This window comes from Nannobrachium achirus (genome assembly GCF_963921795.1).
Source record: "Nannobrachium achirus genome assembly, chromosome: 15".
Taxonomy (NCBI): Eukaryota; Metazoa; Chordata; class Actinopteri; order Myctophiformes; family Myctophidae; genus Nannobrachium; species Nannobrachium achirus.
In genome coordinates this window covers 47,240,298-47,266,535 of record NC_137822.1, presented here as the reverse complement: position 1 = coordinate 47,266,535, position 26,238 = coordinate 47,240,298, and the positions used below count along the sequence as shown (strand labels likewise).

Sequence of the window (26,238 nt, the reverse complement as noted above, 5' to 3'; positions counted from 1 at the left end):
TGTATAGGCCTATCGGCTATATTTTCCAATAGCCTAGAATATGTAGGGCTATTTTAATGTATGTTTTGTAGTAGGCTATCATAATTATTAACTGCAAAGTAACTAGTAGGCCTAGTATACTATTTTAATGTATGTTTTATAATATTATAATTTATGCAAAGTAACTAGTACTAAAGTTTTCAAATAAACTCAGTGGAGTAAAAGTACAATATTTGCTTCCGAAATGTAGTGGAGACTCCAGCCGTCGCTGACTCAGTAGAAGTACAAGTAGGCCTATTGGAAATTGAAAATACTCAAGTAAAGTACAAATACCTCAAAAGTGTACATTTACTTTACTGTACAGTGAAAACATGATTATTTGGGGGGCCATAACTTGCCTGAAAAGGTTGAGAAGGTGCAGGGAATAAGGGAATGGAAGTGAAGTCCTTGACGGCAGGAGGCAGCATCAGGCTGCCAACCGACATTAACCTCACACGAAGAAGAAGTCGGTTTACATCCGGGTCGAGCTAGCATTAGCCACAGGCTAACCACTAACAACAACAACATCATCGTAGCATAATAATAATAATAAAGAGTTCAATGAGCTTTCAGTTTAAACTGTAAACAATGGAAGTAAACCAGGCCAAACAAGAGCACCTGCTGGCATTAAAAGGTACGCAGTCATGTTTTTATATTAATTATAGCACGCACGACAAAATGTTTTATATTTTAATGTAATCACAGAGTTGCTATGACACAGAAGTGGTTTAATTCTTCAACGTTTTCAGGCCAAGGACCCCTTAGTTGCGAGGGAGATGAAGCAGGGACCACCCACTATATTGCATAGAATTGTGTCGCATATTGAACTTCTCATGGATAGCTTAATATACTTTTTGACTTTGATGATTTCATGTTGTATTTTTTAGATCAGGGGTCTTCAACGTTTTCAGGCCAAGGACCCCTTAGTTGAGATAGCGATGAAGCAGGGACCCCCACAACCTGTTCATAGATTCCATATAGTTTCATCGTTTGACAGCACAATCATCAGTGTATTTTGGATTCATGTCAATTTGTGTTTTCATATATTTAACCACTTGAACTGTCAATACTTAATAAACTTGACCTTTCACTCTGTACTTAGTCTGCTCTTTTCCCCTCTACACCAAAGCTATTTGCCAAAAATAGCCGATCTACAAGCTCACAACGCCTCGCGAGGCTTGTAGGTCTTCTATTTTTGGCTAATGTCCTCCAGAATATGGAATATAAAAAACACAAAGATTTGAAGGACCCCCTGTAGTAACTCTGAGGACCCCCTGTTGAAGACCCTTGTTATAGCATGTAAAATGTTTTATATTTTAATGTAATCCGAATCCCAGAGTTGATGAGATGACACAGAAGTGGTTTAATTCGTGTAAAGACAGGACAGATGTCGTTGGTCATGAATAATAAAATAGTCAGTTTAACAGCATCATATTTATCTGGTTTGTATGGTGTGAAAGTGTGAAACTATTGCAACACAACTTTATAATACTTGTTATTAATGGCGTATAACGCACTTACAGTCTACAGAACGTGTGTCAGTCAGTGTCTGTGTCGTTTTTTTGTGTATTATTGTATTAAATAGATAGATGTGGTTAGCCTTTATAATAATAATGGTATTATAACAATAATAATTATTGCTATATTACAGAGACCTGTAAGGGTCCATTTGGTTCCATTTGTACACTCTCAGAGTTACTGACCTGTTTTTAAGGGTCCATTTGGTAAAGTAACTATCAATCATTTAGCTGGGGACCCTCTTCTATAGGACCCCTGGGGGTCCCCGGACCGCACTTTGAGAACCACAGCTACTGGACTTGTTTTAAACTTAAGCTTTTTTTCACAGTGCAGCACTGTGAGCTTGTAGATCTGCTATTTTTGTAAAATCATGAAACATTAATACATTTTGCAAATCTTTGAATATATAGCCTATAGCGTGCGTGCGTGCGTGCGTGCGTGCGTGCGTGCGTGCTTGTGTATGAATGAATGAATGAATATTTTATTTCCGTGTCTGGACAATATTTGACCCATCCCACATGTGATTATCAGACACAACAAATACATACTGTACATACAGTATAACCTAGGCCTGTGACGATTCATTTTTTCCCGATTCGATTCGATTTAGATTCATAGGGTGACGATTCGATTATATCACGATTATTGCGTTTTCCTGCGATTTGCGATTCGAATCACGATTATTGCGATTTTTCCCCAAAAATTACAGCTTTTTTATATTGAAACATTTTAAAACAATTCTAAACAATATAAAACATTAAAAGTTGAATCATATACTTCAAATCAATGCAGCCAAATAAAGTTAGTCAATCTTTCTGACATTTATTTCAGCCAAAGTGCCAGTGGTACAACATTACAACAACATGTTCCTGGTCAAGATGCCAGAAAACACAGAACACAACAGTCATAAAAACATTAAAAAAGATCGCTGTGCTACAGGCCTACAGCACTGCGCTAGCTTTAGCCATAACATGACATCCTCATGACCTAAAACTGTTCCTTTAGGACCTGTACTTACTCTGACTGAAAGTGGTTATTTCACCAAATTCACCTTCAGGTGAATTTCACCTTAAAAAAAAAAAAAATTCTGACCTTTGAAAATCGATTAATTGAATCGCCAGCATTAACATCACGATAATATAGTGAATCGATTTTTTTGCACAGGCCTAGTATAACCGTGTGTGTGTGTGTGTGTGTGTTTCCCAGTGATGCGGCTGACCAAACCCACCCTCTTCACCAACATGCCAGTGACATGTGAAGACAGAGACCTACCAGGTAAGACTGGACATGAGTAGGCCTGTCACTTTTTTTTCTTCTTCAAATCGATCATTAGTAACTCAAATCTGTCTTTCTCTGGGTCCTTGGAATAATGGATGTTGGGGCTATTTTCTTTATCCCGTTAATATCGTAAATCGCGATTCCTTTGGTCACAATGATCGTGACGTGAAACGTTCGTATCGTCCAATCCTTAGTCCTGGGACAACTGGCTGTGATTCAGTGATGGCCAGGAATTTCATGGAGGCCATGAAGGCAATGGCTGCTGTTGCCCTTCAGTTTGGGCTTGTGTCCCTCCGAAAAATGGCATGACCTGAGGCCACAGTGGCCTTAATGGCATGACCTGAGGCCACAGTGGCCTTAATGGCATGACCTGAGGCCACAGTGGCCTTAATGCCCCAACAGCTTACTGTACTCTCTGTCTCTGTCTGGTCAATATGTAGACACCAGTGTCTCTTTCTTGTCATGTAGTGTCTTTTTGTTGAGTCTCCGTTTTTAAACCAATCCAGTATCTTTGATTGGCGCAGGGCTGAGCATGGATCAGATTGTAAATACCAATCTATTTATTTCCCAGCAGATAGTCTACATTACATTTAAAATCATCCTTAGCCCTTAAAGGTGTATTCAGTGATAATGAAAGTGGCCGGGGTCATCTTGTCCCTTACTGGCCTTACAGCGTGGAAAGGTTTAGTTTTTTAAAGATTTTTTACACCATTATAATGTTCTCGTTTTGATCATTAGACCCAATCACTGGGTCTACGTCTCCAGTCTTCAGTATGTATGATGCTGATTTACAACGAGACTGTGGCATTTTATGAGTTCAGTAGATTACAATCTAGGCATAGCAGACGTTCTTAATTCAGAGTGACTGTGGTTCTCAAAACTTTTATTTTGACCATCATAACTAAACATCATAACATAACTATGGCCCTGATTGGTCAAGGACTGGCTGGCCACCTCTGAAAACTAAATCTAGCTATGCTCGTAACACGGGCCATGGTGGAAGTCCTTATATGGTCACTCAGCACACATTCTAGTGAGGAGAATGAATGGAAAATGTACCAATTATATTTTTATTTGAATGAAATACAATCACTGAATATACCTTTAACTTTAATGACTTCTTTCAATGTGAGGTGTATTGGGACAACAGGCTGTGATTCGGCTCTGTAATGAAATTGAATTGAGTGGAGTTTGCGTCTGGATAATCAACTCTTAATGCTATCAAACCCTGGCTTCTGCACCCGGCTTCCGCGTGACCGCTGGCAGTGTTGCCAGATTAGGCAAGAGAAACAAGCGGCCAGCTCGACAAAAACAAGCCCCAAAAGAAGCGACACAGGAGCTCATAAATAATCACATGTTTTGATGTGTCCGGGTAGCTTTCGCCTTTGGACCACAAGGTCATGTGTTCTCTTTTCCGGACCCATTTTTAATCCATTTACACAAATCTGTGTCACTTTAGAACCACTTTAACCATTATTTCATGCTTTAACTATAAAAAAAAATAACATTAACATTTGTGCAAGTCTTTGAATAATTTTGAACCAAATCTATAAATGTTTTCTAAATCCTTCTTCTAAATCAGTGGTTCTCAAACCCTTTTCATGTCAAGGACCCCCAAAATGACATGTATTTGGCCGAGGACCCCTTATCTCAAAATATGTTGTTCCAGGGAACACCCAGAAGCAAATATTTGAGTTACAAAATGTTCACTTTTAAATTCAAGATATATTCCAAGACTTGCAAAAGAAAATCACATTTCTTTTTCCCAAAAATAGCAGATCTACAAGCTCGCAGCGCGGCACTCGGTGCCGCGCTGTGAGCTTGTATATCTGCTTGCCGCGCTGTGAGCTTGTATATCTGCTTTTTTTTAATAGTTAAGGCATAAAACAAAGTTGAAGTGGAGTGGTACACAGGTATTATACTGGGCCATTACCTGCATCATGTTTTGCTAACAGAAACCAGGCACCAGATTAGCTCCATTAGATTAGCCTCCTTCATCATATGACCTTTGATGATGTTAGATCCTGCTCCCACATTTAGATGCTTGAATTTATGGTGTTAGTTTTACCCAGAGGTGGACAAAGAACTCAACCCTGCAGTACTTTAGAGTAGAGATGTTACCGATCAATCGGCAATGGATCGGATCGGGCCGATCAAAGCGTGATCGGCGATAATCGGTGGTTTAGATCAAAAGGTAAATTCCCGATCCGATCGGTGCATCCGATCAACCAGCCGTTCAGTATGCCCACTTGAGGCCATTTTGGGGTATTGATTTCCACAGTGCTGAAGGAATAATTAGTTACTGCTATGATAATAAATACATAGTAATGCTGGTAAATAACTATAAGGCAAATATATAAATGAATTCATGAGTGAATTAATTAATTAAAGTTAAAACATTAACATTTAGAAAATATAAATAATAACTTGATCGGATCGGTGATTGATCGGTATCGGGTGATCAAACTTTTGTGATTGGTGCTCGGTGATCGGTTCCAAAAAACCTGATCGGACCATCCCTACTTTAGAGTCAAACGCATGCGTAGATACTTGGTGGACAAAAAGTTGCTCTGTCAAAGTTGCTTGTACTTGATTTAAAGGGTAACATGTCCTTAACATGTAACATGTCCTTAGGTCGACCACCAAAACCTAACCGTAACCCTAAACCATTGTTGCCAGATGTAAGATAATTATCGTATTTGTACGATAATTTGACCCTCTGTACGATGTACGATCAATAATTCCAAAAATACCCAAATGTACGATAATTTCGGCATATCGCCAAAAAGAGCGTGAATTCACTATTTCCCCTGGCTGCTGATCTGGGATCTGGTTTGGCTTCTCAAAATAAGCCAGGAAATCAGTCAATCTGACCCTAGATCTGTACTTGGAAGCTCCAGGAAGTTGCCTGCCTCCTCACAGCATATCTTATGCGTTTTTGTCACGTAGGAGTCTCAAACAAGGTTGTTTCTTACACTAAAGACGCATTTTTTGGTGAAATTACGTTTTTTACGTGGGTGATTTCTCTTTTTTGGCTGTGTACGATAGTTTCATGTCAAATACGATAATTCTGAGCCTCCGGTACGATAATTCAACATTTCCCATCTGGCAACACTGCCCTAAACTCAGTAAAACTATGCCTAAACCTAACCCTAACCTGGTAACCTGCCGACGCTGGTGAGTATCTAACCTGCCGACGCTGTTCGACCCAACGGGAGTTCAACCTATGGGCCAGTCCCTGATTTAAAGTGCTTGCTTTTATGTACGGATTGATCAACCCCTTAACCTGTAACCCTGTGATGTGAAAATAAAAGACGCTTGTGTGTTCGCAGGCGATGTGTTCCATCGACTCATGAAGGAAGACCCGTCCACCATTAAAGGAGCAGAGTCGCTAATGCTGGGAGAGATGCTAACTTTACCTCAGAACTTTGGGTAATAAAAACACTTTCTACCACTTTTTGTGGTCACATATCCAGATACTGGATTCTGATTGGCTTAAAACAGTGGTAAATCAGTCAACAACCTTGAGTTGGCTCATGGACCCCACCCACTGTTGTGTTGCAGTTTCCAAGATCTTGCAAGTTACAACTGTTTTCTTTCATGTATATGGTAGAAGTGGTAGAAGTAACCACAACCCTGAAACAGTGATAAATCAGCCAACAACCCACTCCCTCTCATGGTAAATGGCTTACATCTAATGCTGGGAGAGATGCTGACTTTACCTCAGAACTTTGGGTAATAAAATAACTATCTGGGAGAGATGCTAACTTTACCTCAGAACTTTGGGTAATAAAATAACTATCTGGGAGAGATGCTAACTTTACCTCAGAACTTTGGGTAATAAAATAACTATCTGGGAGAGATGCTGACTTTACCTCAGAACTTTGGGTAATAAAATAACTATCTGGGAGAGATGCTAACTTTACCTCAGAACTTTGGGTAATAAAATAACTATCTGGGAGAGATGCTAACTTTACCTCAGAACTTTGGGTAATAAAATAACTATCTGGGAGAGATGCTGACTTTACCTCAGAACTTTGGGTAATAAAATAACTATCTGGGAGAGATGCTAACTTTACCTCAGAACTTTGGGTAATAAAATAACTATCTGGGAGAGATGCTAACTTTACCTCAGATGTTTTAATGCTGGGTGAGATGCTAACTTTACCTCAGAACGTTGGGTGATAAAAAAAACGTCTTGTTCAACAGAGTTAAGGCCCCTTCCTGTTCTTAACACTTATGTTGCAATGATTTTTTCCGGTCAATGTCCCGCGATGCCATGGTCTCCATAGACTTCCATGTAATTTATAGTGCACGGATCGTGCACGCCCATGCCTAGATGATGCGCCACGTGTGTGCACACTGTTCACAGCTTTCAAACAAAAAAATCCGCTTGGAAATCCGTTCAGGCATTCATGATTTATCAGCCATTATGTTTTCTTCAGATGTAAACAAACATGGCTGCCATGTTTGAAAGAATGGGTTGGTATGGGGGTTAAACATGCAATTTCGCGATCGCGATCATGCTTAATACATTTCTGGAGGTCCAAAAATCTTTTTTGAAAAAAAAAAATCTTTGAAAAAAAAAATGTTTTTCTTCAAAAACGGCCCAAACTCGGGAAACTCGGGGTTGGCACAGGGGTGGTACCTTTTCAAACTCGGGAAACTCGGGGTTGGCACCAGATGTGTTAACCAATGGTAAATGTGTTTTCAACAGGAACATCTTCCTGGGTGAGACCTTCTCCAGTTACATCAGTGTTCACAACGACAGCAGCCAGATTGTCAAGGACATTCTGGTGAAGGTAACTCACCTTGATTCTAGGCCTCATAATTATTACATAGTCGTCCAATCACAATTATTTGACATAATCACAATTATTTGACAATTATTTTTGATAATTGTGTTGAAAAATGTTCATATATTTTCAAACATTTTCAAAAATAGTGGAATCTAGCAGATCTACAAGCTCACAACGCGTAGTGATGCAATACGGTGTGAGCTTGTAGATCGGCTATTTCCACTATCAATGTTCTTTTAGTATCGTAGTTTAGTAATGTATAAAGTTGTCAAATATTTCAGTCATGTCTTGAGGTTATGTGTCATATTATCTTCAATGTGCAACTTCAAAGCCTACAAGCCAAACAGAAACGTAATTGTTAACGTAAAAAAAAAGCAATTTCAATCAATGAGTTATTTCAATAAAACCATTGTTGGAAAATGGAAATAAGATATTTAATGTCTTATTCTATGTGTTCTGTGCAGTGTGCATGCATGGATATGCTATTCATTATCTGGGTTAGGCAGGCAGTGGACCTAAAGCAGAAAAACAGCAGATCTACAAGCACACAACGCCTCGCATCGCGAGGCGTTGTGTGCTTGTAGATCGGCTGTTTTTGCTAGTTTTGTGTGACAGTCTTGTATGATGAAGCAGGGCTTTGCTTTACCAAAAGACGTACACATTTGAAACTTGGAGATACGAGGTTTCTGCCTAACAGTGACGATATTTTAGTGATTATGTTGCAAGGAAAACATTGGGATAACAGCCATTTTGGTTAGAACTGACTGAAAATAACTTTGTGCTTCAAGTTTAAAATGATACTACATATTTTTTCAAATGTCCAAATAAATTCCAAATATTATCAAATGATCTCGCGGCACCCCTGGACTGCCGTCGCGGCACCCCAGGGTGCCCCGTCACCCACTTTGAAAACCCCTGCTCTAGACTAACCTGTGTGTTGTCTTTTAGGCTGACCTACAGACCAGCTCCCAGAGGCTCAACCTGTCGGCCTCCAACTCCACCGTCAGCGAGCTGAAGCCGGAGAGCTGCATCGATGACGTCATCCACCACGAAGTCAAGGAGATCGGCACGCACATGTATGTCTTTATTATGCTCAAATGTAGACTGATAATACTTAAAGCTATACTGTGTAAGTTGCTCAACTAGTGGTCAGTAGCGTCCGCGTCTTTCGGCCGTTTTTCGCCGCGGACCGGGCCTCACACCCCCGCGTCACCCCCGCGTCTGCCTCCACCTCGCCGAGATCTATCTTTAGAGGGGTCCCTGGTTCCTGTGCGTTCAGGCATTCCGGAGAAACGGAGTGTTTCACCCGAGTATAGATAGAGACACACGGGCGCCTACAAATATGGCCGCCATATTGTGATAGCTAGCGACCCCACTTCAAGATGCGCTGTGATTGGCCGGCAGTGTATAACCCTCGCTGTGATTGGCCGGTAGTGTATGATGACGTAATTTTTGCGCGAAAACCGGACCCCGGTCAGGATCATAGAAAACATATAAAGAGAAGGCTTCAGAAGCTGAAAATAACGGAGTGGGTGATCTAAAACTTTAGCGATTTAAGAGTTAGGACAATTTTAAGATTTGTTTTATAAAAAAAGTTACATGGTATAACTTTAAAGGACAACTCTGCCCTAAATCACATCTAGGCTCATTTTCCTACTTATATTGATCCAAAAAGACTGTCCTTGAGGTCTATTAGGCAGAAATGCCCCTGTTGTCCAGTTTCCTCAGCAGAACCCAGCAGCCCTCATAGCATAGAGTGGAGCCTATAAGCCTATCACTGTTACACTATTTGTTGCGGTCAAAAGTGTTTTTATTTTCCATGAATGTGGTACTATTTGTCATTACAAACACATCCATGTTATCGTTGTCCCACACAAGCCATCACACGCTGCTAAACAGATGTTATGCTTTTATGTGTTTTGTCAAGTCCCCAGAAAAGATGCCCTGTGATTGGCCAGTACAGTCACTTTGATTAGCACTTGTGCCGTGAAAATAGACGATCTTCAAGCTCTCAACCTTGAGCTTGTAGATCTGTTATTGTTACCAGTTTGGGTCCCGGGGGAATGTCTCATTTCTCTTTTGAATGCCAGGCTAAAAGGTTTGGGAACCTTTTTTCTGCAACACCAGTCCTGCACTTGCTTCCACTTCCACACTATGCACAAATGCATAGAGATGCTCACACATGTCATGGGAAATCACTACATTTTATCCTTCCAGCTCATTTCATATTTACTGTACAGTTTGTATTTTTATGCAACTACTGTATATTATTGTGCACACGCACCCTTTCAGAGCTACACAAAATGTGTCCGCCTTTCCCAACTAGATCTCCATATATGGCCATATCAGTTGGATCACTGGTGCAACACAGCTGTGAGGGCCCGATCTCTAGATGTGAGCTTAAGCTTCACCGGCTGTCCGTCCGTCAGTTAGTCAGTGTGTCCGTCACGTCACGTCACACTTTTGCTCTACTCTTATCTCTGGCGCCGTTGGCCCTATCCATGCCAAACTTTGCACACACACTCCTTGGCTGCCAAACCACAACCTCCCCTGATTTCTCACATGGCCCTCCCTAGCGCCACCACCAGGCAGATTTTTGCAAAACAATTTTTTTTTGGACACTGCTCCTCCAGATTTTGCCCTAAAATCACGCAAAGCGGTACACAGTGTCTCTAAAGTCATGTCATCAACATGGATCTGTCCCATTTCCCATCTTCCCTCCTGATTGGCTACCATTGCCTTCTAAAGTTTGTGTATGCGACGTGACGGTTGCTTATCTCCCGATTAGGGAGTCTTACTTGTAATAGTGAAAAGAGCAGATCTTAATTTTTCAATAGTTAAAGCATTCAATAATTCTAGGCCTAAATGGGTTAATTTACAGTTTAATTATGGAGATACTTACTGTATGAGCGTACTGTTTGACAGCACATGCCTTTACACTCAGTTAAAGAGTGTCAAATTATCACAGAATACGATTTTGCTACGCTGAACATTTCTCTCTGTCTCTCCTCTCATCTTTAGCCTGGTGTGTGCAGTCAGCTATACAACACAGTTCGGGGAGAAACTCTATTTCAGAAAATTCTTCAAATTTCAGGTGAGTCGTGTGTGAACTTTCTATTCCTCAAATGGCAGAGCCTGGACAACGATGCAGAACTTGTTTTAACGAATGAAACGTTGTTTGAACCAATCTGGTGGACCAGTGCTTTTCAATCCTTTTCATATTATTTATTCAGCATTTGAGCCACTGAACCACCGTTTGATGAGATTTAGCATCTCAGACCCAACATGGACAATATCTTGTTATTGTTGGATAGGATCTTGTCCACAATGCCATGCTGTATTGATGTTGGTAACATAGGAGAGATATTAAGAGGCAGAAAGTTTACATTTATTGAATCGGGTCAAAAAACAAAGACTTGCAAAAATAGCAGATCTACAAGCGAGCTTGTATATCTGCTATTTTTCAATGGCTAAAGCATAAAAGAATGCCAGGGCCCTAAACGGGTTAAAGTGTGTGTTGATAGGACTCTGAGAAATGTCACAAGTCTACAATAGAGCTGAAAAGCAATTAGCATACAGGCTATGGGCTTTGTGCCGCGGCGGAGAGACACTCTCTCACACTCTGTGTGGGAAAGCACTTCCAACTGTTGAGTGTCCTTTTAGACACACAGTTGGAAGAGTATCGTTAGAACTACTTTCATTACAATCGTCCACTTTCAGCTTCTTTGTCTTTTATTTATAAGGATTTCTAATGTTGATGATACATTACTAGACACTGTGTATATTTTTTTTTCACGTTTAATTTGTGTTGCTTATGAATGGAGGAACTCGGTGAGAAGACAACGGCGTTTAGCTTGCAATCTATTTTCAATCAGGTCTTGAAGCCCCTGGATGTAAAAACCAAGTTCTACAATGCAGAGGTAAGCTTTATGAAATCTTATGTCTTATATGTTAGGAACTGTACTGTATAGACAGTATTATGACGTATGGTTGGCAACAGTGGTGGAAGCAGTACTTTTTCTTTTACTTAAAGGAGTAGTTCACCCCTAAAATGCCTTTTTTTCCCTTCTATTGATTACTCACGCCATTTAAAAAAGGCTCCTTTAAGTAATAGGGCTAGTATCAATACCATATAATTACTCTGTTAGAAGTAAAACGGCTTGTATTCAAAATTTGATTTGAGTGAAAGTATTGAAGTATTGGCATCAAAATATGCTTACGGTGCCAAAGTTTATCAAAGTGCAAAAAAGTTGTTTTTTGAAAATAGACGATCTACAAGCTCACTACACGCTGTCACGTGACGCTTTGTGAGCTTGTTGATTGTCCATTTTTGAACAGTCGTAAGTATTTAATAGTGCTTACGTATGTTTTGTACTAATGTGAAATCTGCAAAGCAACAAGTAACTAAAGCTAACATGTAATCATAGTGGAGTAAAATGTGCAATATTAGCCTATGAGATGTATTGGAGCAGAAGTATATATAAAATAATTGGAAATGCTTAAGTAAAATACCTCACCGTTGTACTCAAGCACAGTACGGGCACGTCCTGATAAGCCAAACGCCGATAAGGCAAACGCCAATAAGCCAAACTCATTTTGTTATGGTGAAATGTGAGCTCACCTGCATCGCGTTTCATTCCATTCATGCGTTTATCGTGCCTTACGGACTGGGCATAAATATAACGATTGCATTCACCACGGCTAGGTGGTGAATGCCTGCGGCGCTCGAGCGCGAAGAGCCGGACCAAGGTCCGCTGGCCTTCGCGCCGCTTGCAATGTCGTGGACAATAACCGTGACATATAACCATTGTATTGCTAAAAATAAGGAGGCTACTCTGTTTCCTTAACGGGACAGCAGAAGATCACTACGGTAGGAGACCCGGGCATTACATTTGCGTTTGCCTTATCAGCGTTTGCCTTATCGGCGTTTGGTTTGACTTAGCAGGATTTCCCCGCACAGTACTACAGTACCTATAGTTAGTTTCCACCACTGGCTGTCAACCGTGATTTTTGTCAACTCATCTCATCACCATGGCTTTCTGCCTGTTAAAAACTGTATTTTATTTATATTAGTTTCTTTATAATAATCGTCATTGTATCGTTATGCCAGTGGTTCTCAAAGTGTTTCATGGCAATTAGATTATCTTTGCACCAGGGGGACCCCCAACATATGTGTTGTATAAAATATTTCAAATTATTTGTATTTTTTTAATATCCAATGTATGTTGGCTTAAAGTGGTTGATTTCGATGCTCTATTAACTCATTTTGCTGGGGACCCCCTGGAACCCTCCCAAGGACCCCTGGGGGTCCCCGGACCCCACTTTGAGAACCACTGCATTACATATCATGCCTCATGTCATGTTTATTTATTTTGTGTTTGGGAACGTTTTTCTATAGTAAATGCTAATATAGAGAGTAGTTTGAGTCCTGTAAAAACCTTGTATCTCCAGAAAATTACAAAATTCCCTGTCACTGTCAGGGTGGAGACCCTGTATGTCCAAAAGCGTTACTTTTCAGGAAATGGGAAAAAAAGGAAACAATGTAGTTATTATTTATAGTCCCTGTTATGTTCATTAAAATGTGGTTAACCACATTTAGGCCTGGATAGCTTAAATATGTTGTTAAACCTTTCAATCTGGGTGTCATTTTAGTTTTTACGAGGGATGGGTATCGTCTGCGATACTTTTAATGGTATCGATTGCATGACATCGATACTATCGTGTATCGGTTCACGTAAAAACGAACGATACCTCGTTTTGATACTCTGGAACGCACCCCTGGCCGGTCGCATCTGTAACAGTTGGGCTACTGAGAGTTTAATGACTGCTTTAGTAGGCTACACTCGTTACTGTGGAAAATGGCCGACAATATCCTATAATGTTTATTATTATGATGATTATCCAACGTCTATAGTCTCCACTCCGCCACACTGTGTGATCATCATCATCAACTCTCTGCGGTAGAGCAGTTAAACTTAAAACTTGCAAGTGAGAGCAAAGGCAGATTTCAGTCACCATAGTTGGAGATCCAGGGTTTTTACAAGGCAACGAAATGTAGCTTTTCTCCCCCCCCCCCCCATTTTTTATTTTACTTTTCATTTGCATACCTGTAGCATTTTGTATTGTAATGCAAATGATTTCATTCATGGTCATTGTGTCTTTGGCATGTTAACTTCATTCATGTTTATACGATGTCTTGTATTTTTTTATTTTCTCCATTAGAGTGACCTCAGTTCAGTGGTAATTGTTTTTATGTTTTATTTTTACCTCTGTTCTCATCGCTGAACATTAATTAATCAGCTTCATTAATTAATCTCCACACGGCGGCGGTTTGTCTCTTCTCTCTCCGGGGGGCCGCTAAGAAGGAGCAAAAGTAATATTGTGAAATATGTGGAAAATCATTTTACTATGTTAAATACACATCAAAAATAAAATCCCTGTATTGGCCTCCCTATTCTAGGACAAACGTGAGGCTTGAGAATTGGCAGATCTACAAGCTCACAACTAGGGATGGGACCATACGAAAATGTCATGTCACGGTTATTGTGACCAACATAATCGCACATTTACGATATTATCACGATAATCAGAAAATATGCCTAATACTCGCTGCATATCCGGTACCATTTAAACCCTCTATAATTGGTAAAAGGTACTTCAAATATACATACTTGATGCAGTCTTTTTTAAACTCTCTATCAAACGTCTTTGCCAAAAAATAGCCGATCTACCGTGTCGCGTTGTGAGCTTGTAGATCTGCTATTTTTTTTGGCAAATGTTCCGCCCCAGCATAATGGATTTTGATTATCGCGATAATATCTTAAATCGCGTTTTCTTTTGTCACAATAACCGTGATATGACATTTTCATATGGTCCCATCCCTAAAAGAGGCCTACAGTATCTGATCAAATTAATATATATCATTATATTGAATCAGGCTACTTTAAAACTAGTTTTAACGTGAATTACTTTGGTAAATGACTGACCACATGGACTTTCCACTATATTTTAAACGTTTGCTCTTTCTCTGGATGCTACTGCACTCTTTGCTAACTCATCTCACACAGCAGGGCTAACCGTCTGATTAACACTCTAATTACTGGACTTATTTTATTGGTGGGTTTCTTGCTGCTGAATGGCAGAGGGCTGGGGTGATTGTAGCTCTGGTCCATAGAGTCAGCTGCACTGACACTCTGACAGACTGCTGGCTAAAAGACTAGACCAGGATATCTGTACCCCTACGAGGGCTCAACTTCAGTCAAAATAAACTAAACTACGTCACTACTCACCAAACCAAAGGTAGTGTTGCGTGTTTGAAAGTCTATTCTCTGCGGTGGGAAACCTCTCAGCACTAGCCTGATTTCAGACTCAGCTCACGCTTTAGTCTGAAACTGTGCCCTATTCGAAACGATTTACGGGGGAGGGACTTTTTTATAAGCGTGCACGACCGCGCGCGAGTGATCGCGATGCACGGCCGCGGCGTGTGTGTGTGTGTGTGCGTGTGCGTGTGTGTGTGTGTGTGTGTGTGTGTGTGTGTGTGTGTGTGTTTGTGTGTGTCTCTGTCTGTGCCAGTGACTGCTTCCACACAGAACTGCGACCAGAAACATGTAATCAACATTAACAGCTTGGTGAACTCAGCGCGTGCGTGTGTGTGTATGCGTGCCTGTCGTGTGTGAACTTCGTTTGAAATCGTTTCAACTGCTGCGCTGATTGGATATTCGTTAGACCCACCCACACCCCCCGCGCTCATTGGATCAGCCGACAATTTTGGCAGCTAAACTGCCTATTCATGTACTCAGCTCCAGACCAGAGAAAGAGTCCACTCTGAGAGTGGGCGGGGTCTATGGGCTGGAACCAGGCAATCTCAGCACCCCACCCACTCTGTAAAATACACTATTTTTGTCATGAAATAAAATGCAGCCACCCCGAGCCACCGCAGACACGACCCGGAAATAAGCGGCGGTCGAGTTGGAAGCGTTTTATTTCATGACAAAAATAATGTATTTTACAGAGTGGTTGGGGTGCTGAGAGGTTTCCCACCGCGGAGAATAGACTTTCAACAACGCAAAACTACCTTTGGTTTGGTGAGCAGCGAAGTAGTTTAGTTTATTTTGACTGAAGTTGAGCCCTCGTACAAATCCTGGTCTAGTCTTTTAGTCAGCCGCATCAGACACTCTGGACCAGAGCTGGGATGATTGCACTGATCACACACTGGGGGAAAACCTGCCTGTCGGTTTATCATATGATCATTGTTGTTGGGATTATGATTATAATGATGTCTCTAATCATTTGACGTGGTTTCTTAAAGGATCAACATATCTCTGCTGTCGGGCCGAAACCTCCTAACTCCAAAATGTTCATTTTCGGGAAAATGAGCTCAAGTGGAGTTAGGAGGTTTTGACCGAAGAGCTTTTTACTGCGTTTCATTGGTTCAATATTATTTTAACCAACACACAGACGTAAAGGGTGTTCAATAGCACACATTTATGAAAAAAAGAGAGGGCCAATCGGGTGGAGTTAGCTGGTTTGGCAGAAAGTGTGGAGTTAGGAGGTTTTGTCCAAAGCACTTTTTACTACTTTCCAGTGGTTCAATAATTTTAACCAACACACAGACGTAAAGGGTGTTCAATAGCCCTGATTTATGAAAAAATTGAGTTAAGAGGTTTTGGGCAGACAGTGACGATATAGTCAATCACCTTGACTCAACAAGCAGAAAAGACAAAACATAATTTATGGATAAATCTTAGTGTGCCCGTTGGGCAGATCTTTATGCCCATATATGGACGATATGATAGTTAGATACCATGGTGGCGACACTGTTTAGTATCAGTGATGACAGCATGCAGACAGACGGTCAGACATTCGGAAAATTAATAGTTAGATAGTGTAGTTAATTTTGTCTGAGATTTGACAGTTGGTGTAAGGTTTATGAGGCACGGGACATTATGGTGATGATTTTAACATGAATTATTATTATAATGAACCCCCGGTCAGAATATTGGACAGGTCTGCTGTTTCTCTGCAGGCATGAAACTAATCTTTTTGCTTCTTACTCATTACTGTATACTAGAGGTTGCACTGAGAATTACAGCAGTTGATTTATGATAATCCAACTTTACAGAACCGTCTGTGAAATTCTGTGTTTATTTTCGTTTCCATAATAAGGTGCGTCATGAAATAAGTGAAAATAGCAGAACTTCTATTTTTTGCCATTTTAGAAATAAAATAGAACTGCACTCTGTCGAGGTGCCAACTTGCGTCACGTGCACAAGTAGAGCACATCATGAGGTGTACTCACCACTGGCATCACCAGGAATGCTGGAACCTCATTGGCTTTTAATGATGACTTTGCCAGAAATGTTGGTCCCTGATTGGGCTACGGGCTTAAACGGACAGGACACCAACATATATACATACATACATAACGCAGCCGGCGCAAGTAATCAATTAATACATTTAATTTATACAAAGTCCAGTATTCAAAATGCACTTGAGTAAAAGTACAAAAGTATTGGGGTCAAAATATACTTAAAGGACCAAAAGTAAAAGTACTCGTTATCGTTATGCATAGTGAAAGTGTTCAAAATGTACACACAATCTTTAGAAAATAGCCAAAGTTTACGAGAATAAAAGTAAGTAAGTAAGTAATAATAACAATAACAGTTAGTGCAACCCCTACTGTATACCCTGTTGATCAGCACTGTACTACTAACTGCACCGTAACCTTGACGGGACGCTGACTGGGCACCGTTTGTGAGGTTTGTATTTAAAGGTAGAGAGCACCGAAGTCTGACCTCATTCACACATCCTACCTGGCTCGCCTGGAATTCTGAATTCCCATAGACTTATTTGTTCTCCATATCGTGTCAAATAAGAACTGTGTTCCAAAAATAAACATGACGTGATCGCAGCCGTTCAACTTTGTTTTATTATTGATGTGAAGAATCAACTAACGGAGAGAAAATGCTAATGTTACTGCTGCCGAATGAGTTACAGGACGGATCTTCATATAATTGGTCCTCACTAATGTTCATGATAAAATGGCACATCATGTTTTCTACTCAGTCTGGGTCTCATAGGAGGGCTGTGGGCAGTTCAGAAACCTGTCTACCAGTGACATCATCGATGGGGAAGTCAAGCTAATAGAAACTGCAGGCTTTCTATTCCTGAAAATTGTGTTTAAAAGAAAATCTGCCAAACAATGATGGCACTGGCAGATTTCTGAACTCCTAGAGACACAGACCAAGTAGGACAACTTTTTTGCTGTTTTATCATGAACATTAGTGAGGACCAATTAGGCCTATATGAAGATAGGTTGAAAAGTGGTTAAGTCCTCCTTTAAAAAAGAAAACAATATTGCCATACAGAGTCACCTCCCCGACAATATTGCGGAGACAGTTTGTTTATGTTTGGACCACAATGCTTATATGAGACGATTCTAAGATGACACAATGTTATTCTCCATAGAAGAACAAAAACGCGACACAAGGGAATGAACAAGTGACGTCAGGACTTCGGTACTCTAGTTTAAGTGGTATTTATTTGTTAAAACGAGTATTAAATAGCTCTACATTTTGATAGTATTCATTGCTACATAGAATGTTTGTTGTTCAATAACAGAATTCCCAGAATCTCCAGTGCTTCACTTGTGATCCTTTCACTCTTAATTCCTACCCTGGAGGTTGTTGTTGTTGTTATCAGTTAGTTAGCGGTTAGCTGCAAGCGGTTAGCAGCTAGCTAACTTGGCGCTGCGCGGTGCGTTGTTGTTATGGTCCATTCCTTCCAGACAGACGAGGTGTTCCTGGAGGCTCAGATCCAGAACATCACCACGTCTCCCATGTTCATGGAGAAAGTCTCCCTGGAACCTTCCATCATGTACAACGTCACCGAGCTCAACACAGTGGCCTCCACTGGACAGGAAGGGTAAGTACAACCTCGTGGGCTTAATGATGAGTTGGTTTGTGTGGGCCACCGTGGCAAAGTCGCTGTGGGCGCTGGGGAAGTGTTCTCTCCTCCGCGTCATCAGTGCACACACCCTAGGTGGGGTGGGCGAAAAGGGCCTTTCTGTGTGGAGTTTGCATGTTCTCCCCATATCAGCCTAGGACAAGCTCACAATGCAATGCGTTGTCAGCTTGTAGATCGGCTATTTCCACTGTCAATGTTGTATTTAAAGTTTAGATAGAACCTGGGTAGTTGATCCCAAAATGTGCGACGCGCACATGTTGGTGAAATCCCAAGGTTGGCACGTCAGTTAGTAATTTATTTATATATTTATGTCTTATAATTCCTAATATATATGAGTTAAGTAAAAAAATCGAATTCAACAAAATGAGGGGGGAGTGCATTAAGAATTTAACAGATTAAAAACGTCTAGTTTGTGGTTTACAGTCTGGTAAATCAAAGAAATATCTATATTCAAAATGTTAAAATATGGACTTTTGGTCTCAGGTACTCAAATTGTCAACGACTAAAACACAAATATCGCAACTATTTGTGTGACAATTAATCATCATGTGAAATGTCATAAGCGTGACGGCCCTAGTCTTAATGGGTCAAGTCAATTAACAGTTGTCTTCTGTCCCGTGTGCCATGTGGTCTCCCCGGTCGCTCAGAATGTCCACGTTCGGTAAGATGTCGTACCTGCAGCCCATGGACACCAGACAGTACCTCTACTGCCTCAAACCCAAGCCCGAGTTCGCCGAGAAGGCGGGCGTCATCAAGGGCGTGACGGTCATTGGGAAGCTGGACATCGTGTGGAAGACCAACCTGGGGGAGCGAGGCAGGCTGCAGACCAGCCAGCTGCAGAGGATGGTAGGAAGGATTTAATGCTTTAGCTATTGGAAAATAGCAGATATACAAGCTCACAGCGTGGCACCGAGTGCCGCGCTGTGAGCTTGTATATCTGCTATTTTGGAAAAGAGTCGTGAAAATGTGTGCAAATCTTTGAATATAATGTATTTTTAAAGGGAACGTTTGTAACTCAAATTCTGCTTCTGGGGGGGGGGGGGTCCTTATTTTGAGATGGGAGTCTGTGGCCAAATACATATCATTTTGGGGGTCCTTCACATGAAAAAGAACCACTGACATAGTAGTCTCTCAAGAACAGACTAACTGATCTCCAGTTAAGTGACTCACTTTTCTTTGACGATGGCTGGCCAGATTGCTGACATAGAAACATAGGTTTTTCAAAAAACCTTAGAACTATTCAAAAGACACTAATAGATTCAGGTCAAAATTGGGTCAAAATTCAAAATGTTCATTATTTTTCAAAAATAGCATAGATCTACAAGCTTGCAGCGCGGCTGTGAGCTTGTATATCTGCTATTTTTTAATAGTTAAATACAATAATAATACACAATATAGTGTACCCATTCTGAATGGGTTAAAGCTGGATTTAAAGCTGCTTTTTTGCTTTGTGATTACTATGTTATTTAATCGATAACTGCCGAGTGGCAACAGTCACTTTGAAAAACCAGAATGAGTTCATAGTGTAAAAAACATCACAAGGATGCAGCTGGGACGTATCATCAGTGATGTAGCCTGGGGTCGACGGGTGTTTCGGGTCTCGCAACATCATACACCCTCGCCCAGGTGACCCAGCCGGGGTTGATCAAGTCCCGACTTACGTCCCAGTAGCTATCCACGATCAGTCCTATTAGGGAAAGACAGGGTCACTCAATGTGCAGCACCGGAACTACTCTGCCAGGACTGGGGAGCCATTCTGGCGCGTGGAAGAACTAGGATCTATGGGTTGACTCCTGGCCGGGCTCCTCCTACGTCTTACCAGGTCCTCTCCTGCTCTCACCAGGTTCAGAACCTGTGCGTTGCACCAGACCCCAATCCAAACATTCCATTCAGCTGCTGCAATTGAATGGCCCTCCTAAAGGCCTCACCGTGGATTTGTTGGGCTTCTTCCTCACGGAAGACACAGGCTGGGGCGCTAACCCAACCTGCTCCCGGGTGCCGTCTAAATTCCGGCCGTCAACCGAGTCTCCGGTGGTCACCAAACTATTCCTGGTTGTCACATAGTCTATTCCTATGAGCCACTATAAATAGAACTAATAGTGTAAAAAACATCACAAGGATGCAGCTGGGACGTATCATCAGTGATGTAGCCTGGGGTCGACGGGTGTTTCGGGTCTCGCAACATCATACACCCTCGCCCAGGTGACCCAGCCGGGGTTGATCAAGTCCCGACTTACGTCCCAGTAGCTATCCACGATCAGTCCTATTAGGGAAAGACAGGGTCATGAATAGCCTATAATATTTCATGGAGCTGGAATGCACTTGCCTGTCGGGCAACCTGAAAGCAAACTCCACTTTGCCCCAACGTTCTATTTACTTGCTACTTGCCATCTATCCCTTGAGAAAGCAGGCAGGCTTTTAATAGCTTTGTGGTTAACTCATTTGCTGCCATTTAACAATACCTTCGTACTCTCATATGCCCCTGTCTCCATAGACTTCCATGTAATTCATAGTGCACGGATCATGCACACCCATGCCTAGATAATGCACCACGTGTGTCCACATTGCTCACAGCTTTCAAACAAAAAAATCAGAATGGAAATCCGTTCAGGCATTCATGAGATAGCAGCCATTATGTTTTCCTAAAATGTAAACAAAGATGGCTGCCATGTTTGAAAGATGGGGTTGCTATGGGGGTTAAACATGCAATTTCGCGATTGCTATCATGCCTACTACATTTTTTGGGGTCAAAATTATTATTATTTTTTTTCAAAAACAGGAAATTCTCGGGTTCCTCGGGCATGGCAGGGCTGTACATCATTAAGAAAAAAAAGATAAATCTCAGCACTTGCGCAGGAGACCTCGCTTCAAAATTGTAGCGTAGCATGTCAAAGAGAACATAAAATATATGTACATATACAGTATAAACATTACACACATAGGAGCAACAGGTATAGTATGTACATGGGGTTAAGCATGAACACATTGGTACAGTAGGTCCACATGTATTACTAGAGTCTAGTCCCCACTGTGCCTGGGGACCTTTGGTGTGGCCCAGTATTGTATTTATCATTTTTAAAATGATTTAAACTAGTGAAAACAGCCGATCTACAAGCACACAACGCCTCGCAGTGCGAGGCGTTGTGTGCTTGTGGATCTGCTGTTTTCACTACTGTTGTGCGACAGCCTTGTATGATGAAGCAGGGTGTTACTTAGCGAAGAAACTTACAAATTTGAAACTTGGAGATAGAAGGTTTCTTCCCGACAGTGACGATATTTACACCCCCGTATTATGTTGGTGTGCCCATGGATTCTTGGGACATGAAAAGTGTGGCCATGCAGAAAAAAGGTTGAGAAACACTGGTCTATGGGGACATCAGACCAGGACTTTATTCAATGAGTGTTTTGTTGTGTCCTCTCCAGGCTCCTGGCTACGGGGACATCAGACTGTCTCTGGAGATGATTCCAGACACTGTCAACCTGGAGGAACCCTTCGACATCATCTGCAAGATCACCAACTGCAGGTCAGACCTTCACTCTTTTCACTCTGCTCCTCCTTTCCTTGGGTCCATGTGTTGTGCTGTGCATCAAAACCAAAACAGACAGGGACACGATAACAGCATGGCTCCAAAGAAAGCCACGCAGAAAACAAAAAAATAGCCAACATAACCAGTAAGACTCCCTAATCAGGAGATAAGCAACTGTCAGGTCGCATACAAACTTTAGAAGGCAATCATAGCCAATCAGGAGGGAATATGGGAAATGGGACAGATCCATGTTGATGACATGACTTTAGAGATACTGTGTACCGCTTTGCGTGATTTTAGGGCAAAATCTGTAGGAGCAGTGTCCAAAAATGTGTTTTCAAAAATGGGCCAGACTAGATGGGACAGATGTATTTTGATGACATGACTGTAGACATACTGTGTACCGCTTTGCGTGATTTTAGGGCAAAATCTGTTGAATCTGCCTTGTGGTGGCGCTAGAAGAGGGCCAATGGGCCATGTGAGAAATGAGGGGTTTGGCAGCCAAGGAGTGTGTGTACAAAGTTTGGCATGGATAGGGGCAACGGTGGCGGAGATATGAGTACCAAAACATCCCTCCCTCTCGACCAATCCCTGAGCTTCCATGCTGCTGGTGTCAAGTCCCCAACAACACTCCCTCTCATTGGCCAGAAGCTCGGCTACAACTTGGCTATGAGTCCTGTGAAATGTCCTAATGTGTGATTCCCTTCTCTGTCGTGTTGTGACAGCCAATTTCACTCGTATAGTCGATGAGTCCCCGACCACTTCAATATGTAGTGTGTTCCTGCCTTAACGCCAGGTCTATCCACTAGAGGGGAGTGTTGTACTAACATTATGTTCTGTATTAACAGTGAAAGGACCATGGACCTGGTTCTAGAGATGTGTAATACCAGGTCTATCCACTGGTGTGGCGTGTCGGGCAGACAGCTGGGGAAAGTGGGTCCTAGTGCCTTCCTGTCGCTGCCTCTCAAACTGCTGTCTTCCGTCCAGGGGTTGCAGGTGAGAATCCACACCTTTCTTCTCTGCTTGACTTGAAAGTGTCTGCTAAAATGCATACATCAGTGATCCGACTTTTCTTTATTAAAGTGTCATGCTTCCAAGGAAGCCCACCCCATATGTGGACTTAGAGGACACTTTTACTTTTCATTTCATTTGACATAAACAATTGGCCAACATAACAACTTTTTTTTGTGGCAATAAAGTATAATTATTATCCATGACGGAGGAGCGCCGTCCCAGGCGACCTTGAGACCTGTGAGGCCCCGTGAGCGAGTATGTGCCGTTATGGACAGAATAGTAAATATTGACCTGGGGACTGCTTCTGCGTCCGAATGCGGCTCGTACATGGTAATGTAAATGTAGGCAGCTAGAGTGCAGTGCAGTGCAGTGAACACAGCGACTGCTCTGAGAACAAACAACCGGTCATTCAATCTAAGTGGTGTGGTTTTGTCGTTATCCTGTCTCTTTCAGAGTATCTCTGGCCTCAGGCTCACAGACACCTTCCTGAAGAGGACGTATGAGTATGACGACATCGCCCAGGTGTGTGTGGTTTGTCCGTACAGCAGCCGAGAGAGCTGAGACCAGCCAGGAGAAATACATTCTGCTAGGATGGGCCACAAGTACTGTACAGCACCGTCAAGGACATTTATTTTTCTTTAATATTATCTTATTTTTATTGTTTTCAAAATTACATTATGTATAAAGACCCACCCTTCTCTTAAAAAAAACATATTCTACCACTTTTTCTAGTCACATGTTCAAATACTGAATTCTGATTGGTTTAAAACAGTGGTAAATAGGCCAACAACCTTGAGTTGGCTCATGGACCCTGCCCACTGAAACAATTAATGATTATAACTAAAGATCCTTGCAAGTTACAACTGTGTTTTCTTTCATTTATATGGAAAAAGTGGTAGAAAAGCAATTTAACATTCGAGGTCGTTGTTTCAGGGTTGTTTGCCACTCGCCTGCGGCTCGTGGCACAACCCTGAAACAGTGGTAAATCAGCCAACAACCCACTCCCTCTCATGGTAAATGGCTTATTTTGCCTTTGGTTACAATTACAATTTAGGCATTTAGCAGACACTCTTAATTGAGAGCGATTTACAATTATCAACTTACAAAGCAATGTCTATTCGAAGATTAGCTAAGTAGTTTCTTCATCCATCCATCGTCAACCGCTTATCCGGAATCGGGTCGCGAGGGTAACAACTGAGATTTCCAGATGAGATTTCCTTATCCCGAGCAACTTCCTCCACTCCCTCTGGGAGTATACCAAGGCGTTCCCAAGCCAGTTTGGAGATATAATCCTTCCATCTGGTCTTTGGTCTGCCACGGGGTCTCCTCCCAGTGGGACGCGCATCGAGGACCTTCCTAGGAAGGCGCTCGGGGGGCATCCGTACTAGATGCCCCAACCACCTAAGCTGACTCCTTTCCAATTGAAGGAGCAGTGGTTCTACTCCAAGTCTCTCTCGGGTGACTGAACTTCTCACCCTATCTCTAAGGGAGATACCAGCCCTGAATGCAGACAACAATGAAATAAGTTTATCTTCAATTTAAATTATTGGAAGATTTCAACGAATAATCCGAACACTTACATTCTAATATATACTTTCATTATTTATGCTGTTAAAAAAAATCAAAAGAAAAGAAAAATGGCTGTGCGCTACTTGTGTCACATTCTAGCAGACCCTGCAAATAGTTTTTTTTTTCATGAAACTAGGCATTTTACATTTGAATGGACCAACTGTGGATTTCTGCATGTAGCTTGTTCTCCTGTGATTCTCACATAATCAATGTTTGTACTTGTTTTGATGAGCGTGTATATAAATATATATAAATAAATCTGTTAATGTGCAAGAGCAGAATAAAAGCACTAACTCTGGATTTCATGGTGATGTTTCAATAATCTGTGTCCAGTAGTGGTCAAAAGTTAATGTTAGGAACCAATGAACCAAATGTACATATTTGGTTCTATGTTGTGTAACGTTTGGGGAAATCCTGCAAGCAAAATGGTACAAAACATTCCGAATGCATTTAGAAACAAAGACTAAGGCATCAGGACCAGCTGGGGAAAGCAATATTGAAGAGGGGGTTTGAAGGACTGGAGGGTGCGGGGGCTTCTCTGATAGTCAGGGGGAGTGCATCAAAATGTACTTGAATAAAAGTATGGAAGTGTTGGTGTCAAAATATACTTAAAGTACCAAAAGTACAAAAATGTTTGACAATACCAGATCTACACGCTCACAACAGCTTGTAGATAGGCCACTGTAGAATAGGGCTAAAGTGTTTTATGTATGTTTTATAATAATATCACTTATATCTGCAAAGTGACTAAAGTTTTCAAATAAATGGTGCATTTATATAGCGCTTTTATCCAAGGCGCTTTACATAGATTGTGCATTACATTCACCCATTCGTTCATACACACATTCATACACCGATGGCAGAGGAAACCATGCAAGGCACCAACCTGCTCACCGGGAGCAACTAGAGGTTCAGAGTCTTGCTCAAGGACTCTTCGACATTAACTCGGGGAGCCCGGATTCGAACTGGGAACCCTTCGTGCTCTAATAACGGTTTCTCTACCCCTGAGCTATGCCGCCCCAAATAAATGTAGTGGAGTAAAAATACAGTATTTGGAACCGAGATGTAGTGGAGTAGAAGTAAAAGCATTGGTAATTGGAAATACTCAAGTAGATTAAAATAGTACTTAAGTACTTTACTTAAGTAAATGTTACTTACTTTACACCACTGACCAGTAGTCTCTATACCATGGCTCAAGTACTGGAGTTGATCGATCATAAGACATAAGATTTGACATTATTTTGTAAAGAAAACAAAATTGAAGGAAATGTCCCGAAACTAAAAAGGAAAAGTGAGATGTACATTGAAGATGACAACAAACGGTTCAACTGTAAGACATTTATTGACATGTTTTAGACAAAACAAAGCCGCTCTAGCATAATCGATTGGCTTCCATAAAAGCATCTCGGCTACAAATATCAGATTTTATTTCAGAGCATGCAAAAAACCAACCCTCTCCTCTGAGCCAGTTCTATACACTATAGTCCAGTGGTTCTCAACCTGGGGCCGGGACCCCCAGGGGGGTCCCCCGAATTATTTTAGGGGTCCCC

General features: G+C 41.5%; 1 protein-coding gene across 3 annotated transcripts; it reads left to right on the top strand.

Annotated features, from left to right (window-relative positions):
• The first annotated feature begins 515 nt into the window (after positions 1 to 515).
• Positions 516 to 24,988, top strand: trappc13 (trafficking protein particle complex subunit 13). Of its 3 annotated transcripts, XM_080742734.1 has the most exons (13): positions 516 to 652; positions 2,743 to 2,811; positions 6,147 to 6,246; positions 7,532 to 7,616; positions 8,562 to 8,689; positions 10,635 to 10,707; positions 11,489 to 11,533; positions 13,836 to 13,853; positions 18,400 to 18,536; positions 19,226 to 19,424; positions 22,002 to 22,102; positions 22,954 to 23,101; positions 23,573 to 24,988. In XM_080742734.1, exons 1-13 carry the CDS (start codon positions 607 to 609, stop codon positions 23,678 to 23,680), a joined length of 1,257 nt encoding a protein of 418 aa, XP_080598860.1. In that variant the 5' UTR covers positions 516 to 606; the 3' UTR covers positions 23,681 to 24,988. The 3 variants fall into 3 exon arrangements, with proteins under 3 accessions (XP_080598860.1, XP_080598861.1, XP_080598862.1); XM_080742735.1 differs by lacking the exon at positions 13,836 to 13,853; XM_080742736.1 differs by lacking the exons at positions 516 to 652; positions 2,743 to 2,811; positions 6,147 to 6,246 and adding an exon at positions 6,878 to 6,906.
• Positions 24,989 to 26,238: the final 1,250 nt, after the last annotated feature.